The sequence below is a fragment of the Podarcis melisellensis genome (assembly GCF_964234715.1).
Source record: "Podarcis melisellensis genome assembly, chromosome: 13".
Classification (NCBI taxonomy): domain Eukaryota; kingdom Metazoa; phylum Chordata; class Lepidosauria; order Squamata; family Lacertidae; genus Podarcis; species Podarcis melisellensis.
The window spans coordinates 10,928,495-10,947,643 of record NC_138545.1 but is presented as its reverse complement, the minus strand read 5'-3'; the positions used below and the strand labels follow the sequence as shown (position 1 = coordinate 10,947,643).

The 19,149-nt window shown below is 47.5% G+C and overlaps 2 protein-coding genes across 5 annotated transcripts in view; both read right to left on the bottom strand.

Annotated features, from left to right (window-relative positions):
- Positions 1-4,531, bottom strand: part of CHD8 (chromodomain helicase DNA binding protein 8) — a 64,636-nt gene extending 60,105 nt beyond the window's left edge. For 2 of the 4 annotated variants that reach the window (XM_081885211.1, XM_081885214.1), the window contains exon 1: positions 4,395-4,531. The gene's annotated coding sequence lies outside the window, so the exon portion shown is untranslated. Of the gene's footprint in view, positions 1-2,405; positions 2,476-4,358 lie in introns of all 4 variants that reach the window. The other 2 variants (XM_081885212.1, XM_081885213.1) reach the window with 2 other exon arrangements.
- Positions 4,532-7,412: 2,881 nt separating this feature from the next.
- Positions 7,413-19,148, bottom strand: RAB2B (RAB2B, member RAS oncogene family). The gene is made up of 7 exons (XM_081885280.1): positions 18,980-19,148; positions 15,775-15,846; positions 13,971-14,038; positions 12,935-13,017; positions 12,454-12,546; positions 11,737-11,848; positions 7,413-9,469 (listed from the first exon to the last, which is right to left on the bottom strand). The coding sequence occupies exons 1-7, from the start codon at positions 19,023-19,025 to the stop codon at positions 9,386-9,388; spliced, it is 558 nt and encodes a 185-aa protein (XP_081741406.1). The 5' UTR covers positions 19,026-19,148; the 3' UTR covers positions 7,413-9,385.
- Between the last annotated feature and the right edge of the window lies 1 nt (position 19,149).

The following is a 19,149-nucleotide window of genomic DNA, read 5'->3' as shown; positions in this document are numbered from 1 at the left end:
ATAATAATAATGTAATTATTATTTATACTTCACCCATCTGGCTGGGTTGCTCCAGCCACTCTGGGAGGCTTCCAACACATATAAAAAAATAATAAAACACCAAACATTAAGAACTTCCTGATACAGGGCTGTCTTCAGGTGTCTTCTACAAGTCGTATAGTTATTTATTTCCTTGACAGCTGGTGCGAGGGCATTTCACAGGGTGGGTGCCATTGCTCAGAAGGCCCTCTGCCTGGTTCCCTGTAAGTTCACTTTTCACAGTGAGGGAACTGCACCAGAAAACCCTTGGAGCTGGACCTCAGAGTCTGGGCTGAACAATGTGGGTGGAGATGCTCCTTCAGTTATACCGGCCCAAGGCAATTTAGGGCTTTATAGGTCAGCACCAACACTTTGAATTGTGCTTGGAAATGTACTGGGAGGTCCACCAAACATGAAGCCAGTCTTGGATGGAACTTGCCACCCCCAAACCAGGACTGGGGAACCATTGGACCGCCAGATGCTGGTCCAAATCCCTCGTCATCCCTGACCATTGGCTGTACTGGCTGGGACTGATCTGAGCTGTAGTCTAGCAACAACTAGAGAGGACCAGGTTCCCACCCCTGGTTTAAGGTCATGGGAGCTCTAAACAGCACATCTTTGTGGGAGACTTATTAGGATAGTCCTCACTCAAAGCCTGATGAATCCTGGTTGGTGTCTCTGGAGGCTTTGGGGATTTCCTGCTGGCATGACTGGTGGCCTTTTTGAAGTCACAGTCAACTTTTGCAGTGGGTAAATGTCCCACCTTGCTTGCCTACAAAAGTCCAGTTCGCTCCCCAGTTTGCCAAGCAGCTGTGGGAAATAAATTATCAGGGAATATTAGGGCACGTGGAGAAGACCAAATGACAACTCTGATCAATGATGGGCTAAAGCTCGCCTCCTCTCCCCTTACGAACCAAACCAGACCCTGTGTTCCTCATCTGAGCTCCTTCTCAGTGGGCCCTCTCGGAGGAAAATCTGGATGGTGGAAACACAAGACCAGGCCATTTCAGCGGTGGCTCCCCACTTAAGGAATGCTCTGGCCAGGGTGGCATACTAGGCACCATCACTAGCTACTTCTAGGCACCAGGGGAAAACTTCTTTTTTTAAACAAGCTTTTGGTCTTTAACTTTTTGACACTGTAGCCTCTTTCAGTGGGCGGGATTTGTTAAGACTGCTTTTTATGTATCTCAAAATTTTTGACTTTTAGTTTATTTTTAGCTTTATATTATTTTAATTTTTGCTTTCCATTATATTGCAATTAGCTTTGAACTTAAATTAAGTTTTTTTAAAAAGACTAATAAGACCAATAAATAATAATTTTAAGGGTTTGGGGGGCAACATGTGGCCCTCAATATGTTGTCAGACTAAAATTCCCATTAGCATGGCCAGTGGAATCAGGGAAGATGGGAGTTGCAGCCTTGCAACAATTGGGAAGGGGCACAGGTTCCCCATCCCTGCCGTATACCACCCATGACAGATACCTGCCCAATTGTTGCAACCTTCTCTGGCTTCTCCGTTACGTTGAAGCCAATGCCACCCACAGACCAACCCATCTCAAAGAGCAGAAGCACCATTACCAGTCCTTGGCTACAGAGAGAAAGTGAGATTTTCAAAACATTAAATGCTGAAAATATTCAGACCAAAAGCTAGCTGAGGGAGAAAATGTGTATAGTAGGATGCCCAGGACTGACTGACCTTTGATGGGTCTCTAGTACTGCCTATATATAAAAAAAATTCTCCCCTTCCCCCAAACTAAAAAGTACATGAATGCCAAGTGTACATTTTCCTCATCCCAGCTTATGCACACCTTTAGACAGTATAATATATTCCACCCACCCAGACATCTCATGTTAATTGTTCCATAACAACAACCACTCCCTGGCTCCGTAACAACTAGAGCAGATTATAATCCTTATTTCTCCATATGCAGTAAGACTGGGGGCAGGGCAAAGGGATGCATCCTTTCACCATTTTTTAAAACCATACTAACTCTCAGAATATGAGAGTGGAAGTCAAAAGATAAAGCACTGGCATTAAACGACCAAATATGCATTCATAGATATTATGGGAATAACTTAAATATGGATGTAATCTTATACCCACTTAGTTGGGACTAAGTCCCACTCAAATTGGGACTTGCTTTTGACGAATCACGTACAAGATTGCACTGAAATCAGTTATTAGAATTCTTGAAACTGAAAAGGCCATTCTCAGCTGAAATTGTTGTTCAGTTCCACTCCTTCCTTTTCCCTCCACAAACCATCTTTGACAATGTGGGCTGATCAATATTAGCTCAACCCTCCAACACATGCAAAGGCTCAAAGCCTTCCTAGTTTCCCTTTCCCCAACATACATTTTCTTCCACCCCTATTGTAAGCTACACTTACCCGAGAGTAAATCCCATTGATTCCAACAGAATTTACTTCCAAGTAAATAGCGTAGGTTTGCAGCCGACTTCTAAAGAGGAGGGGGAAAGAGAAAGAAACATAGATCAACAAGACTAGAAATATATCAGGTATTCAGCTACTTGTGTGCCTAACAAATCAAATGTTGATTCTCAGGAACCTTGAAAATGTTTCCAAGTCTGCATGGGGCAAGAGACTAAAACATCTGATGAACACTGCAGAAAATCTCCCCTCCACACCCATGTCTCAGGATTGTGGTTTAACTCTCAATAAATCAGAATATTTTCCTAAACAATCTGTGACCTACAGATCACACCTCTTCCTTCCCAATCACTGGTCCAAACAACACAATAAAACACACTTTCACATGTCCCACCCTAAGATCATCTATATGTCTGAGAAAAATGGCGATAAAAAAATGAGCTGCATGCAAATCTCTCTAGCCCAGGTATCATTCCAGCCCACCCCTCTGCTGTTTCTTTCACTATCCCCACTTCCACTCTCCAAAGAAAATTGTTAGGAAAAAAGCCTTTGCATCAACAATTGTGCATAAACATTGAAGCAACAAGGGAAAGGAGTGAATGGGCAAATTCTTCCTAGCATAGGTGGAAACTGACTAGACTCTCCTCTGACCTTGTCAGTATCACCAGAGAACAGAGGAGACATCTGCACTGGTTTCCTCCTATACTTTTGTGATAAAACATATGAAAGCCATTCCCAGACGCAGATGTGTAGAAATGAAAAAAAGATGCCATGTGGAAGGCTGAAATTTCTGTCTGCGAGAACACATCCATTGACAAGTCCCTCTTGCACACAAATGGCTAGGAAGCTGCCAAGCACTTGTAGATCCACTTTCTCACCTGGCCACTCACTGATTTCAAAACCTGACACATCTGCATTTAAAGCCTTTCCCACGTGCAAGCTCTAAAACATCTGAACTACCAAGTTACAGCCTGCTCCAAGATGGGCAGCCCTACAAATATACAATGAAACCGCTCCCCAAATGCACACTCCGGTTCCAGGTGCGTCTGGAGCTGACAATGTTGAAGACTGCTGCTGTTTGGCAGTACATCAGGGAATCCTACCACCCACTCCGTGCCAAACTCCATGTGGCAACACGGGACTCACTTCCTCGTAGGACTGTGTCCGCATGCCCTCTTCCCACCCCATCACAACTTCTGCACGGAACGACCCGCACGAGCAAAAGGCCCATGCAGTGCAGGAGAGCCATCCCCTCTGCGCACAGGTTGCTCTCGACAAACGTCCACCGAAATTCCCCTTTCCTGGATGCAACATCCACCCACCACCCAGATCTCGGCCTCCTCTTTTTTCCTCCCCAAATCCAGCTCCCTTCTTTTCATCCAAGCTCAATCCACCTCCTTTTCCTCTCCTCCTCCGAGGCGGCCTGTGTGGTGCAAGGGCTTTAGCAGGGGTGCAATCCTTCCTTCCCAACCTTTACTAAGAAACCGGATGGCGATGAAAACACACACAAAATCAAAGAGCCGACAGGGACGGGGGAGAGAGAGAAATGCACAAGAGAGAATGCGACATGGATTATTTTTTTTGGAGGGGGGTGGAGGGAGGAAATACACCCAGGCAGCCTTTTCTTCCTTCCCCCTCTGCAAAAAGCTGGGTTTGGCTTCTCCCTCCCACCTTTCCCATTAAGCGAACCCCGGAGGGCGGAAAGCGAAGGGCCCTCCCCCTCCTTTCAGAAATGGTCCCTCTCACTCGCCGTAGGAGAGCAGCGGCGGCGGCGGCGGTGAGGGAGGGAGGGGGAGGGGAACGTCCCCGCATCGGGCCTGCATCGTGAGGAGGGCCATCCCATAATAATCCTCCCCCCTCTCCCTCCCCCCCCCCCGCGCTCGTGTGGGTTTGTGAAGAGAAAGAGGAAAAAGGCCTTTTTATATTTGAAAAAATATAATAGCACCTCCTTACCTGAGGGCCTGGTCCCCTCCCCCCACGCGGACTCACCCTCTAAGGAGCCACTTCTCCCGCCCCCCTCCCCTCTCCTAAGGAGAGAGAAGAGAGAACAAGGCAGCCGAGCATGGACGGTGCAACTTAACTTCTCTCGGGGGCCCTCCAAGCCACGCCCACCGCTCCTCCGCCAGGCTACGGCCGCCGACGAAGGACCCGGGAGGCAGGGGGCGGGGCCAGGCAGCAGGTTAGGTTGAGAGAACCTTCCAGGAAGTCAGCCTCTCTCTCTCTCTCTCTCCGGAGTGGGGCGGGGGAGGGGGAGAAGGGAAGCGGGAGCGGGGGAAGCGGGCCTCCAGCTCGTGGAGAGGCTGTCTAAGGAAGTCGCCTGATTTATTCCGTGCCACCAATACAAATAAAAGTGATATGCAGTATTGTTGAAGGGCTGTTGTTTTTAAACCATGGGGGCCTGTGGAGAGGTGGCAATATCATCTTGCCGCGGCCCGCGCCCCGGCAGACGGGCAATGCGTTAGGCACCTATATGGGGAAGCCATCTTGGGAGGGATGGAGAGGCGTGGGGGGCCAGATATGTGGCCCCAATGCAAAAGCCACCTTGCTTGTTATATATGCATACGCTTTTGCTCTTTATTTGTTTGCCCTTTATAACAGCCCTGCAAGGCATGCCACTGTGGTTAGTTTCCCATTTCACAGAGGAGGAAAACTGAGCCTGAGCAATTTGGGACATGGAACAGATTTCACGCCTGTCTGGTCCATTTTCCGTCTCTTGGTCCATATGATGCTGCTGATCCGTATAATAATAAAAGCTAGTAAATCTGACTTTGCCCTCGAGTAATGAAACCATATGGTATTTCGTACTTTGTCTCAAGGAAGTGGGATTTGACTTGCAGGCTCCGTGATTCATTCATTGCCTTGAGATATTGAAGATGGCTATCATATCCTCTCAGCATCCCCTTATCAAGACTAAACATACCCAGATCATCTTTTTCCAAGATGATGAAGGACCATTAGGGTTGCCATATTTCAAAAAGTGACGGTCCAGAGGACACAAGTTGTTAAGTTGTTGAGCTTTTTTTTTTTTTAAAAAAAAGTTGAGTATTGAGCTTTTTTTAATGAGTACTCTTTCAGGGGTTTATCAGAAATAAATCCTAACGTGCTCAATGTGGCTTGCTTCTAGGGAAGCATACATAAAAATTGTAGAGCTGGGATGGACCCTTAGAATCCACAATCTTAATCTTGATCCTAAACAAATGCCCATGCAGGAGCACCTCTGGATGTGTTTTTGACATTCTGCAGAATGTATAACTCCCACCCCTTTGAAATACATCACTCTTCCATCAAAGAAAGGACTACCGCTGCATCACCCACAGATCTCCCCTTTCAGTTTAATAAATTGCAGAACAGGCAATGGTTGTATATACAACTTCCATTTCAAGCACACACACACTCCACCATGAATTGTGGGGACTGTAGTTTACCCCTCGTTTTGTTTGTTGTTTAGTCGTGTCCGACTCTTTGTGACCCCATGGACCAGAGCACGCCAGGCACTCCTCTCTTCCACTGCCTCCCGCAGCTTGGTCAGACTCATGTTTGTAGCTTCGAGAACACTGTCCAACCATCTCGTCCTCTGTCGTCCCCTTCTCCTTGTGCCCTCCATCTTTCCCAACATCTGAGTCTTTTCCAGGGAGTCTTTTTTTTCTCATGAGGTGGCCAAAATACTGGAGCCTCAGCTTCATGATCTGTCCTTCCAGTGAGCACTCAAGGCTGATTTCCTTCAGAATGGATACGTTTGATCTTCTTGCAGTCTATGGGACTCTCAAGAGTCTCCTCCAGCACCATAATTCAAAAGCATCAATTCTTCGGGGATCAGCCGAAGTTTACCCCTCACAGATCTGTAATTCCCAGGACCCTTAAGCTACAGCTTGCATTATTATCCCCCCCCCCAGTATGTGTGCTTTAAATGTATGGCATGTATGGCATGTATACATCCTCACCCCACTATAACTCAGTGGAAGAGCACATGCCTTGCATTTAGTAGGTTGCCACATTCAGTTCCTCACATCTCCAGTTTAAAAGGATCAGCAGCCAGATGAGCATAAGTCCTACTGGATCAGGCCAAAGCCCCCTCTAGTCCAGCACCCTGTTCTCACAAAGGCCAAACAGGTGCCCATGGGGCGCTCACAAGCAGGACCTGGGTGTAAACAGCATTCTCCCCACCTGAGGTTCCCATCAGCTGATTTTGGGAGAAGTTTTACATAGTTGTTCTAAACTGTTTTTACTGCAGTGCTTTTGTCTTATTCTCTTTGTAAACTGCTTTGAGGATTTTACAATCCAGAAATGTATACATTATATGTATATTCTAAAGATCTCTGCCTAGGCACAAAGCAGATTCCTTTGTTTACTCCAATAGCCAGAGATACTATCTCTTGCCCGCAAAGAGGATGTCACTGAGCTCAAAGCAAGTGGTTTTGATGCTTGTTGGTAGCTTCTGTTATGGAGCTGCCATGGCAGGATGCAAAACAGTCAAGTCCATTCAATATATCAATTTTTCCTTTCTTCTCCCAATATATAAATACATGTCAGAGATATCATCAGTTTCATTGGACTGGTCATGTGGTCTGGATGCCTGATTATCGTCTTCCAAAACAACTACTCCATTACCAGCTTAAGAACAGAAAGCGAAATACCAGTGGACAACAAAAGAAGTTTAAAGTCGCTCTCAAGGCAAACCTAAAAAAGGGCAGTATAAGCACAGAGAACTGGGAAACACTAGCCTACCAGCGCTCCAGTTGGAGAACAGCCTTTACCATGGACTTTGAAGAAGCACAAACTCAGGACGAAAGGGAGAAATGTGCTAGGAGGAAGGCACGCTTGGCAAACCCTCACCATGATCAACTCCCACCCGGAAACCTATGTCCTCACTGTGGAAGGATGTGTGGATCCAGAATTGGCCTCCATAGTCACTTACGGACTCACTGTTAAGACTGTGTTCATGGAAGACAATTTTACTTGGCCACGAGTGATCAACAAAGAAGACAAAGAAGAAGACATGTCAGAGAATAATGTCAAACATGGAAATATTTAATACAAAGCTGAAACAACAGTGCAGTAGATCTTAAAATCTAAGACTGGTTAGATTGGCCTGGATTACACTCTCCCCAGCTCCTCTGCCAAGGCATCTGTGAACCCAAAGTGTGGGCAATGGAAAGCTCCAACATTAGAAGAGGAAACTGCTGGAGGAAAGGCACAGATTGGTGGAGGAGGGAACCTGGAAGCACCATTCGCCTATGAGGGAGTGAAGAGAGGTCCTCAAATGGGAGGCTTTTGGAAGAGTTACTACTAGCACCCCAACAGCCACCGGCCAAAATCAACTCTAGGGCAGAGATAGGCTGTAACAAGGTCGAGGGAAGGTGAACTTGAAGGATTCCTGCTCCCAGTCTGGTGCCTGAAACCGAAAGAGAGAAAGAGAGCATGACACGAAGAGGCATCTTCCCATGTGTTCCCCAGCCTGGATGGACTTCAGGGGAAATTCAGCAGCAACCTGACCGGTCTCCAGAGGCCTGACGACCGTGGCCAGTGGAGGATCTTCCTGTGGGTTCCTGGGGGCCGATCCTGATGCCGTTTCCCTGCAGGTGAAAAAATAAAAGGGCTTAGTTAACAATAATACGAAGGAAAGCCAGGACTGCTTTGACCACTTTAATGATACCATCTGTGACCGCCCAAGCCCATTTTGGCAAGCCGCAGAAAGAGGCGGTCCCTCTAGGCCAGGAGTAGCCAATCTTGTTTCCTTCCAGATGTTGATAGGAGTTGTGGACCAGCAATATCTGGAGGGCGAAGCATTGACTACCCTTGCTCTGTTTCCTCCAAGAGACTCCTTCAACCGAGTCTTTTAAAAGTCTGAAACTGGGTTTCTGTAGTTTCCAGCATTGCTGCCTCCATCTGTGGAGATAGAACATAGCCACTATGGCTAGGAGCCATCAATAGCCTCCATTAATTTGTATAATCCTCTAATCTAAACCTTGGTTTAGTGCTGCGTGAATGAGCTTTGCCTCCTTCCAGCCGGTACATTCCCTGCTCTCCTTCTCTGCATGAGCAGGAGGAATCTGGAAGCATTTACCTTCTTTTAAACAGAGTTTTTTGTTTGTCTCAGCTGAGGAACATGATTTAACCCTATGTTTTGTTTCAACCAGCACATGGTTTGATGTAGGTTTTTTAACAAACAAAAACAAAAACCATAGTTCATGTTCAAACCATGATCTTGGTTTGCGTTTAAGCAACAAGTTACATTTAAGCTGGGAAGCTTTCACTTTCTCTATCTTCTAACCATGTGAAAGGCGACGACAGGAAAGCATGACCTGAGCAGGAGCCTAGGCTTGTTCATGTAGCATTAAGCAATGGTTTATCACTACAGTCCAATGTGACTATTGTCTGAGCTGGTATAAGGCAGCTCTCGATGTTCGCTGGGGACATGGGTGGCACTGTGGTCTAAACCACTGAGCCTCCTGGGCTTGCTGATTGGAAGGTTGGCAGTTCAAATCTGCACGACAGGGTGAGCTCCTGTTGCTCTGTCCCAGCTTCTGTCAACCTAGCAGTTCGAAAGCATACCAGTGCAAGTAGATAAATAGGTTCCGCTCTGGTGGGAAGGAAGGTAAATAGTGTTTCTGTGCGCTCTGACTTCCATCACGGTGTTCCATTGTGCCAGAAGCGGTTTAGTCATGCTGGCCCCATGACCCAGAAAGCTGTCTGTTGACAAACACCAGCTCCCTCGGCCTGAAAAGCGAGATGAGCGGCGCACCACATAGTCGCCTTTGACTGGACTTAACTGTCCAGAGGTCCTTTACCTTTACTTTTTACCTATGTTCGCTAGTATCTTTATATACAAAATCAAGTTTTATTGCGTTAAAATTTAATACAAATCACTTTACAAATCTGAGAACTACTTGTACTTACACACATACCCCTTAGCCAATCCCCACCCCGGCCCCATCACAAAATTTTGAGCTATAGGTTTGATGGGCCATCAAGGGAGGCCGCTAGGTCTGACTTGCCTCATTGTTAACATCAAAATGGCCTTGCTGGATCTTTTTATAGATGGCTTTAGCTGTATGGAGAAAGGCCTGGAAGGAGTAGATAGAAGAGGGAAAGTTTTTTAAGAAACAAGCAAGATGGGTAAAATAATACAGCAATAAAGACAAGTTCCTATTCTGCACATCAACATGGGACACAGAAATGGGTCTGGCACTAGTACAAAGGGGGGGGGGTATTTTCCCTCTTTCAGGGCACTGCGTTCCATGCTGTCTACCCATCCCGTTTTTCTGTTTTCCTCCTCCTAATCCACAGTCAGCATTCTGTCCCTGCTAAGCTTGCTCAGTCCCCACCAGAGGGAACGATACAGGCCAAAATATATGCAGGCAAACCATTCTGATGAAGGCTGTACAGGATGAACTCTCCAGCAGCTGTTGGGTATCACAGATAGCTGCCAGCTAGCCATGGCAGGAAGATGGACCTGAGCACCAGCAAATCCCCTCTTGTCTGAGCCCTTATTGTCTATATAATACATGATTGGGCTTGTAAACAGTTACTTCATGTGTCACCTGTAGCAAACAAGAATTACTGTATTTTTCGCTCTATAAGACGCACCAGACCACAAGACGCACCTAGTTTTTGGAGGAGGAAAACAAGAAAAAAAATATTCTGAATCTCAGAAGCCAGAACAGCAAGAGGGATTGCTGCGCAGTGAAAGCAGCAATCCCTCTTGCTGTTCTGGCTTCTGTGACAGCCACACAGCCTGCATTCGCTCCATAAGACGCACACATATTTCCCCTTACTTTTTAGGAAAGAAAAAGTGAGTCTTATAGAGCAAAAAATACGGTACCTTCAAGCGATCAGGCAAAGAAGCTTTTCTAAACTGTATGAGAGCTGGGTTCTTCCCCCACCTCTCCGCACCCCCTCCCAACCATATTCCACAAATAGCCATCTAGATATGGTGTGGTAAGAAGGCTAGCAGCCCCCCCCATCCCACTCCACATCAGCTACATTCCCCCCCCAACCTAATTGGAAAACTGCAGAGTTAAATGGACCTGGGAGAATCCAGGAACCTCTGTACGCTTCCAATACCAGTCATACAAGTCTAAATGGGGACTTCTGTTTCCATTTAAAGTTTCTGGTCCTCATGACAGCTAAGATGGGCATGAAATTGTATGGGTGGGGATTGTCAAAACCTCAGAAGCCAGGGCAGTGCAGGACTTCCAAGGAGCAGGCTTTCAGACCTTCAGACCTTCCCATCTGTAGCTCAGTGACAGAACATGCGTCTTGCATACACAAGGTCAATTCCCAGCATTTCTGGGGAGCACTGGGAGAGAGAGAACTCTGCTGGAAGTTCTGGAAAGCCACCTTCAGTCCGTGCAGGTCGGAGGTTTTCAACCTTTTTGAGTCCATGGCTCCCTTGGCCAATTACATTCTTTCCGCGGCACCCCTGTGGGACTCAGGAGCCAGTTATGTCACCCCTTGCCTGCAGAGCTGGCTGCCCCTCGCCCTTTTTCAAACACCGTTGTGGAGTGTTCCCTCAGCTTCCTCTCCTCTCCCCTCTGCTTGGGAGTCCTCTGGGCAGCCGCTGCCACTGCCCCTGGTCTCTGATCTGCCCCCAAGGAGAAGTGCCTCCTCACACTGCCCCACCGGGGCCTGGGAAGAGGATACACCCAGCCTTAGTGTCCCAACGGAATGTGAATGTGAGGCCAGCACTTTACCTTGGGAGGCGGCAGGGTCAGCAGCAGGTACTGCCAAACCTGCATGGCAGAAAGGCTCCCCTCCCAGGCAGGCCTTGCACATAGCAAGCACAAGAAAGGCCAGCGCAGTACTTGCTTGCCCAGCCTCTCACTAGTCTCCATTCCCAACAGCAAGGGCTGGTGGACTGGCTAGCTGGGCTCCTTCGCCCACTTGCTTGCTTACTCCGAGGCAGCCTTCACTCCTGGCAACCAGCACCCCCTGGCCAGCCCCAGAAGCACCATTTGCCTGTGGAGCTTGTAGCCAGGGCAGCTGCAACAAACAGCTCTGCAAGCCTTTGGGAGGCAGAGACGTGAGACGGCATCAGAGGAGGGAAGGAAGGAAAGAGGGACAGAGGCCAGTGTTGCTCACAGCACCCCTGGTCATCGTTCAAGGCACCCTAGTGTGCTACGGCACACTGGTTGAAAACCACCGGTGTAGACAATACTGAGCTTGATGGGCAAGTGGTCTGATTCAGTATAAGAAATATAAGCAGTATATGTTCTCCTGCATGCGGTAAGCAGAATAAGTTATGTGAATGCTTTTCCTGACCCAAAAGGAAACACGGACTGGCAGGGGGCGGGGGGTAGGGGGGCAGGCAAGCACCCAGGACTTTCTTCACCTCTTCTACGTTGGATGCTGTCTTTGCAGAGGTCTCCATGAAAACCATGCCATGTTCCCGGGCAAAAGCCTCACCTTCTTCCTTCCGCACAGCTCGCCGATTCTCCAAGTCACTGCGGGATGAGAGAGGCAAGAAAGATTAATTAATAATAATAATAATTTAATTTAGGAATCACTCCCTACGAAGCACCTTGAAGCGATTTCACAATACAGTGCAAACATATACAAAAACAAATACACATATATTCTTCTTCTTATTTATTCCACTTAATTTACTAATCAGCTAAACCACCACCTCAAGGTGATTTACACATAAAATAATATACAAACATCCCAATTCACTATTATCTACCCCAGAGGGTCAGCAAACGTTTTCAGCAGGGGGCCGGTCCACTGTCCCTCAGACCTTGTGGGGGGCCAGACTATATTTTGGAGGGAATAAATGAACGAATTCCTATGCCCCGCAAATAACTCAGAGATGCATTTTAAATAAAAGGACACATTCTATTCATGTAAAAACACCAGGCAGGCCCCACAAATAACCCAGAGATGCATTTTAAATAAAAGGACACATTCTACTCATGTAAAAACATGCTGATTCCCGGACCATCCGCGGGCTGGATTGAGAAGGAGATTACCTACCCATGATCTACCCCGAGTCCTTGGCTGGTGGGGGTGGGGGAACAGGTGAGTTAGGAAGCAGAAGAGGATCGGATACCTCTTATTGCCGATGAGCATGACCACCATGTGGGAGCTGGAATGCTGCCGCGCGTCTTCTAGCCAGGTGTACAAATGGTTGAAGCTTTCCCGTCTGCACAGAGCAAGAAAGGTAGATCAGGGTGTGCAGTGGGGGGAATGGGAGCCTAGCAAGTTCCACCACTCATCTGGGCCAGCAGTGAGCAGAACATAAAGTCCCTGTCCCCTCCCCCAAGTTGAACTCTGTGCAGTACATTCTCAGCCATGCGGACCCTAAGACCCGCGGTCTGACGTCATAAGAAGAGCGTGCTGGATCAGGCCAATGGCCCATCTAGTCCAGCATCCTGTTCACACAGTGGCCAACCCAATGCCCGTGGGAAACCCGCATGTGGGATTTGAGCACAAGAGCACCCTCCTCTCCTGGGTAATTTCCAGAATTACTCCAGCCGCAGAGGCAGAGCATAGCCGTCATGGGTAGTAGCCATTGAGAGCCTTGTCCTCACCTGGTGATGTCATACACCAACAGAGCTCCTGCAGCCCCTCTGTAGTACGAGCGAGTGATGGAGCGGAAGGATTCCTGGCCAGCCTTTGGAGTGGGAGAGAACCAATCAGGAAGCACAAAAAAACGGAGCTGTCTAAACTACTAGCTAAGCATGCCCACACCTATAGCACTCATCCCCTTTCCATCCCTCCTCCCAGGAAACCCTGGGCATTTTAACTGGAATAGAGGCCTCCTAACTGTTTTAGAGGGACACGGGTGGCGCTGTAGGGACATGGGTGGCGCTGTGGGTTAAACCACAGAGCCTAGGGCTTGCCGATCAGAAGGTTGGCGGTTCGAATCCCCGCGACGGGGTGAGCTCCCGTTGCTCAGTCCCTGCTCCTGCCAACCTAGCAGTTCGAAAGCACGTCAAAGTGCAAGTAGATAAATAGGTACTGCTCTGGTGGGAAGGTAAACGGCATTTGCGTGTGCTGCTCTGGTTCGCCAGACGCGGCTTAGTCATGCTGGCCACATGACTCCCTCAGCCAATAAAGCGAGATGAGTGCCGCAACCCCAGAGTCGGCCACAACTGGACCTAATGGTCAGGGGTCCCTTTACCTTTTAACTGTTTTAGGGCATATCAGTACCATACATTTAAAGTACTTTACCAATTTAACAATCATGGCTTCCTCCGAAGATCCCTGAGAATTATCCCCCTCCCCCCTCCACTTTCCAAAATTCGGACCCACAACCCCTCCTCCTGAAATTCCAACCTCTCTATTCTCCTAATTTGTTCCTTTCTTCCTTCCAACTCTGCAGCCCTGGAGCAGTTGGTTAAACAGGGCTGGAGGAATAATTTCCTGCCTGTCAACACTTAATTAAAACAAAACAAAACAGGTTGGAACACTGGCTGGGAGCAGATGCCCAAGATGGGGATAGACAACCAACTAAAACAAAATGATCCCTGTGAAGCTAAAATGCCCTTGCTCTGTTTTGGCACTCCGGTCCCCAAGATCGTTCCTTCGCATTTGCAAAGGGTCAAGGCTTCAAGGGGAGCTCACCGTGTCCCAAATTTGCAGCTTGATCTTTTTGTTGTCAATGGTGACCATCCGTGCACCAAACTCTACACCTGGTGGAGAAATGGAAGAACAGGAGAAAGCTCAGAGGGGAGGAACTCTCCACAACCCCAACCCGCCATATCATTCAACCCATGTTTCTCATTATAACCCAACCTGTGACCCCCCGCAACTCCTTCCAGTTCTGCTACCCTCAGCCAACCCAAGGGCTCCTGTTCCTATAAGCGACCCATTCTTCCTCACTGGTCCTTAGACATGAAACTCCTGGCTTGGACACATATGTGGCATCTTTTCTCTCCTTCCCGTTGTCCTCAAATCCAGCAGCAGAGCAAGCCAATTAGGCACCTGGGGCGGTGCATGCCCTGCGCCAAGGGGCGGGGCCAGCCGGGGCAGGACATTCCATGGGGTCTCTGAGAAGTCTGTCTGCCTCCTCCCACTCAGCTGCCCTACAGCTGAGGGGGAGGTGGCAGGCGGACCATTTGGGGTAGCACGGAGCCTGCAGGCGCCCAAGCCACTGTGTCACTCCCAGAAGAGACGTGTGGTTCGGGCGCACTGTAGGCCCTGTGGTGAGTGCCGCCAGGCATTTTATCACCCCCTCAGTGGTGACACCTGGGGCAGCCTGCCCCCACCAAACCCCCTTCCTCTGCCCCTGCTCAAATCCCCCTTTATCCTCATGGGTTATCTTCTTCCTCCTGATTCCCACCTGCTATCCAAACTGCTAAGCATGTGTCTTTGGTCTTAACCACATTCATTCCTCCAGGCTTTTCCCATCATCTCTCTGTGTCACTCTTTTATTTTAAATTGCAGGCTCCTGGAGAGTGGAGACCCTTTTTGCCTATGTGGCTCTCGTGTGTATGCACATACATACATACTTACTTACATATACAGACACACACACACACACACACAGAGAGAGAGAGAGAGAGACCTTACTGTATGCTTGTGAAACATGGACCACTTATAAATGCCATCTCCAACTCCTCGAAAGATTCCATCAATGGTGTCTCCGAAAATTTTTACACATCACTTGGGAAGACAGGTGAACAAAGTGTATTGGAAGACGCAAATATTACCAGTGTTGAAGCAATAATTCTTCAACATCAACTTCGTTGGACTGGCCATGTTGTGAGGATGGCTGATATCATTTCCCAAAACAACTACTCTATTCCAAACTTAAAAATGTAAAGTGTCATGCCGGTGGTCAACAAAAGAGGTTTAAAGACTCACTCAAGGCAAATCTTTTTAAAAAATGTAGTATAAACACTGACAACTGGGAAACACTGGCCTATGAGTGCTCCAGTTGGAGAACAGCCTTTACCAAAGGTGTTGTGGGCTTTGAAGATGCTCAAACTCAGGATGAAAGGGAGAAACGTGCTAAGAGGAAGGCACGCTTGGCAAACCCTTACTGTGATTAAGTCCTGTCTGGAAACCTATGTCCCCACTGTGGAAGGATGTGTGGATCCAGAATTGGCCTCCACAGTCACTTACGGACTCACTGTTAAGACTGTGTTCATGGAAGACAATCTTACTCGGTCATGAGTGATTGTTCGAAGAAGAAGAAGAACACACACACACGAGAGAGAGAGAGAGAGAGATGATGCTGTTGTTATGGACTGCATTTCTGTAATTGCTGAAAAAGAGCCTCTGTGCTCCCCTGTTCTCTCCCTACCACCCAGCTGTAGGGCATTGTGTCCCCCCAGCTTTGTTCCTCCAGTCCAAATACATGCAACAACACCCCCTCCTCTGGAACCTTGCTTAAATAATACCCCAAGGCCCATTGGGGACTCACCTATGGTCAAGTCATGGACAGCTGTGAACCGCTTATCTGTGAACTGTAACAAGAGGCAGGATTTTCCAACACCTTTGGAGGAAAAAAATAGAAAATAAATTCAGAAGCTGTTGTACAAAAACAAACAAACAAACAAACCCTTTGATCAGTGGTGGCTGGTGCCCATTGAGACCCGTAGGATGGAAGGCTCACAAATGCCAGTGCCGAACAGAGACACCTAACTCTAGCTTTGTTCCCAGCTGAGTTCTACAAAGGCAACACCTGCAACAAGGAGGAAGCCCACAGGCAGTGCTGCCCCTGGTGGAGGCTGGCAGAAGGCCAACTGATGTTTATTTTTGTTTTAATTTTATTTATTGATTAAATTTATATACTGCCCTTTATCCAAAGATTCCAGGGTGGTATACAACATTAGGAACTTAATTTACGCGGCGTAATAATAAAAAAACATAAGACACCGCATAATCATCAAACAATTGTAATAACAGCCCCCCCCCCATTTAACAGGCCATAGATTGTTTAACGGCCAAAGGCCTGAGTAAAGAGGACTGTTTTCACCTGGCATCTAATGTCATGTAATGATGGCGCTGGGCGAGCCTCTCTGGGGAGAGCATTCCACCAGAGAAAAGACTCATTTTCATGTTGCCATCCTCTGAACCTCTCGGGGAGTGGGGACATAGAGAAGGGCTTTGGATGACAAGCAGAGGGTCTGAGTCAGTTCATATGGGGAGAGGCGGTTCTTAAGGTATTGAGATCCTGAAGCTTTGTAGGTCAAAACCAGCATTTTGAATTGGTTGGTGGGACGGGGCCTTCTTTGCCCTATGGACCGACCTTGCTGCCTGTGAGTTGTACAAGTTACATGGAAGCCTCTGCAAACATACTGGGAGAATTTCCACACTTTCTCTTGAGACTTTATTTATTCGCCATATATACAGTAGTTCCTCCTTTATACAGCCATCATGCTCCCTTTTATGTGGCTCTTACACTGGCTTTATCAATGTTGTTTTTAAATGTATGTTTTGCTATTTTTTCCATTTGTAATTTTGTAACTGCCCAGAAACAACATGATCCATAATTCGGGAAGAAAAGGCAAGTATGCAAGGCTAAACAAGAATGTCTTTGCTCTTCACTAATGTGAAGGACCTCTGGAAGTGAGAGCTGGACCATAAAGAAGGCTGATCGCCAAAGAATTGATGCTTTTGAATTATGGTGCTGGAGGAGACTCTTGAGAGTCCCATGGACTGCAAGAAGATCAAACCTCTCCATTCTGAAGGAAATCAGCCCTGAGTGCTCACTGGAAGGACAGATCGTGAAGCTGAGGCTCCAATACTTTGGCCACCTCATGAGAAGAGAAGATTCCCTGGAAAAGACCCTGATGTGGGGAAAGATTGAGGGCACAAGGAGAAGGGGACGACAGAGGACGAGATGGCTGAACAGTGTTTGCGAAGCTACCAGCATGAGTTTGACCAAACTGCGGGAGGCAGTGGAAGACAGGAGTGCCTGGCATGCTCTGGTCCATGGGGTTACGAAGAGTCGGACACGACTAAACAACAATGTGAAGGACCATTTAAGGCAGAGTTGGATAACCCATGAGCCTCCAGATATTGCTGGACTCCATCTCCCATCAGCCCCAGAAAAAAGCAAGGACAATATTCAGGGACGATGGGAGTTGTGGTCCAGCAACACCTGCAGTGCCCCAAGCTCCCCATCCCTTTAAGGCTTTGTAGGTAATAACTCATACTGTCTTGTAGAGAAAAAGAGACCCTTTATTTCACTTCCACAATTTGGTTAGCAGATGTGAAACCACTCCCATCTTCCATTGCTTTGATCAACAGCACAATTGAATCTCACCACCTCTCTGTTCTATATTGGCAGGTAAAAAGGTAAAAGTAAAGGCACCCTGGACGGTTAAGTCAAGTCAAACTTGGCTATAGGGTGTGGCGCTCATCTTGTTTCAGGCTGAGGGAGCTGGTGTTTGTCTTCAGACAGCTTTCTGGGTCTTGTGGCCAGCATGACTAAACCGCTTATGGAGTCTCAGTGTTTGAGAGACTTGTAAGATTATATGTAAGAAATAGTATGGTTGGTCTGCGGGGACTTTGCAGGATCTTGGCTTCGGAGCTTAGACCATCTTACCCAAACTTTGTGTATGGTTGGTGAGGGTGGGACTGGGCATTAAGATTACTGTGTATAATTGATAATATTACTGCTGTTCAGCCTACTCAAAGATCTAAATTATAATACTGAAGAGAGCCAGTGGAGACAAGGCATCAGTTGAGGGAGGCCTTTTGTTCGTGACACCTTGCCTCTGCAACTCCCTATTTGTGTCCACTTCCCAGGTTTCCTCCCAGATTACAGTCACATTCGCAACCTGAGGTATGACTGTACTGTATCTCTTTGTAAAAGAAACAAACTGAAAATGCTTCCTTTTGCCCTGTCCTGTCCACCTCCAGCTTTTAACAGGGTTTGGAAACCTGCTGTTGTTACTATTACTGTACTACTATTGCAACATAATGCAACAATCCTCCTGAACTGTAGTAACCTGTCATCATGGGTTATATGTGTTTAGACAGTGATTTTTTTTACAGCAGCGATTTTATACCTGTGCATCATCATCTGGGTCCAAGATCCCTGCGATTAAAAAGTACAGGGAGGAGGAATTAAAAAAAACAAAAATGTAAGGCAGACCTATCCAAGCCTTTCCGTGGTTCCCACACTGACAGCCCAATTCTATGCATGTTTACTCAGAAGTAAACAGAGTTCAGTGGTGCTTACTCCCAAGTAGATGTTGTGTTTTGTTAGTTAAACTGTGCTTTGTTCTGTCCTTTTAATTCTAGTGTGATTTTAGTAAACGTCAAGCGTTCTTGGGTGAGCAGTGGCAAAAAAAGGGGGGCTATAAATAATGTCACAAACAAAACAAATGTGCACAAGATTTGTAGCCTTGTGTTGGGGAACCCAGAGCAAGGAAGTGGTCCTTTTCCAGTGTCAGATGGTCAATATCTGCAAAATGGGATCAACGGTGTCCTTCCTCACAGGGTTGTTGTAAGGTCGCACACTCTATATAGTGACATCTCTCTCTCTATATATGTGTGTATATGTATTTACATGGTGACCAAAGTGCACATTATTTGCCCTAAATAATAATATCCCCGCCCCCACAGTCCCCTCCCCCGATCCCAGGCTGAAACTCCCTCATTTTCCCCGCCCATACCGGTGTCCCCGATGATGACGTATTTGAAGAGATAGGCGTAGGACATGGCTCTGAAGCCCCCCTAAACCCCAGCCCCGGCCTGGAGGTTCTCCAGGGGACACTCTAGCTCACTCAACAGCTGCCATATCTATTGCTCTCGCGCTCCCTGTCCTTCCTCTCCCTCCCTCCCT

Bases quoted from the DNA above. Each gene is read 5' to 3' on its own strand.
- RAB2B (XM_081885280.1), bottom strand. From the start codon at position 19,025: ATGTCCTACGCCTATCTCTTCAAATACGTCATCATCGGGGACACCG. The intron at 13,018-13,970 runs GTGAGCTCCCCT...CCCACTCCAAAG, and splicing joins AGCTGCAAATTTGGGACACG to GCTGGCCAGGAATCCTTCCG. The intron at 12,547-12,934 runs GTGAGGACAAGG...TGCTCTGTGCAG, and splicing joins TTGGTGTATGACATCACCAG to ACGGGAAAGCTTCAACCATT.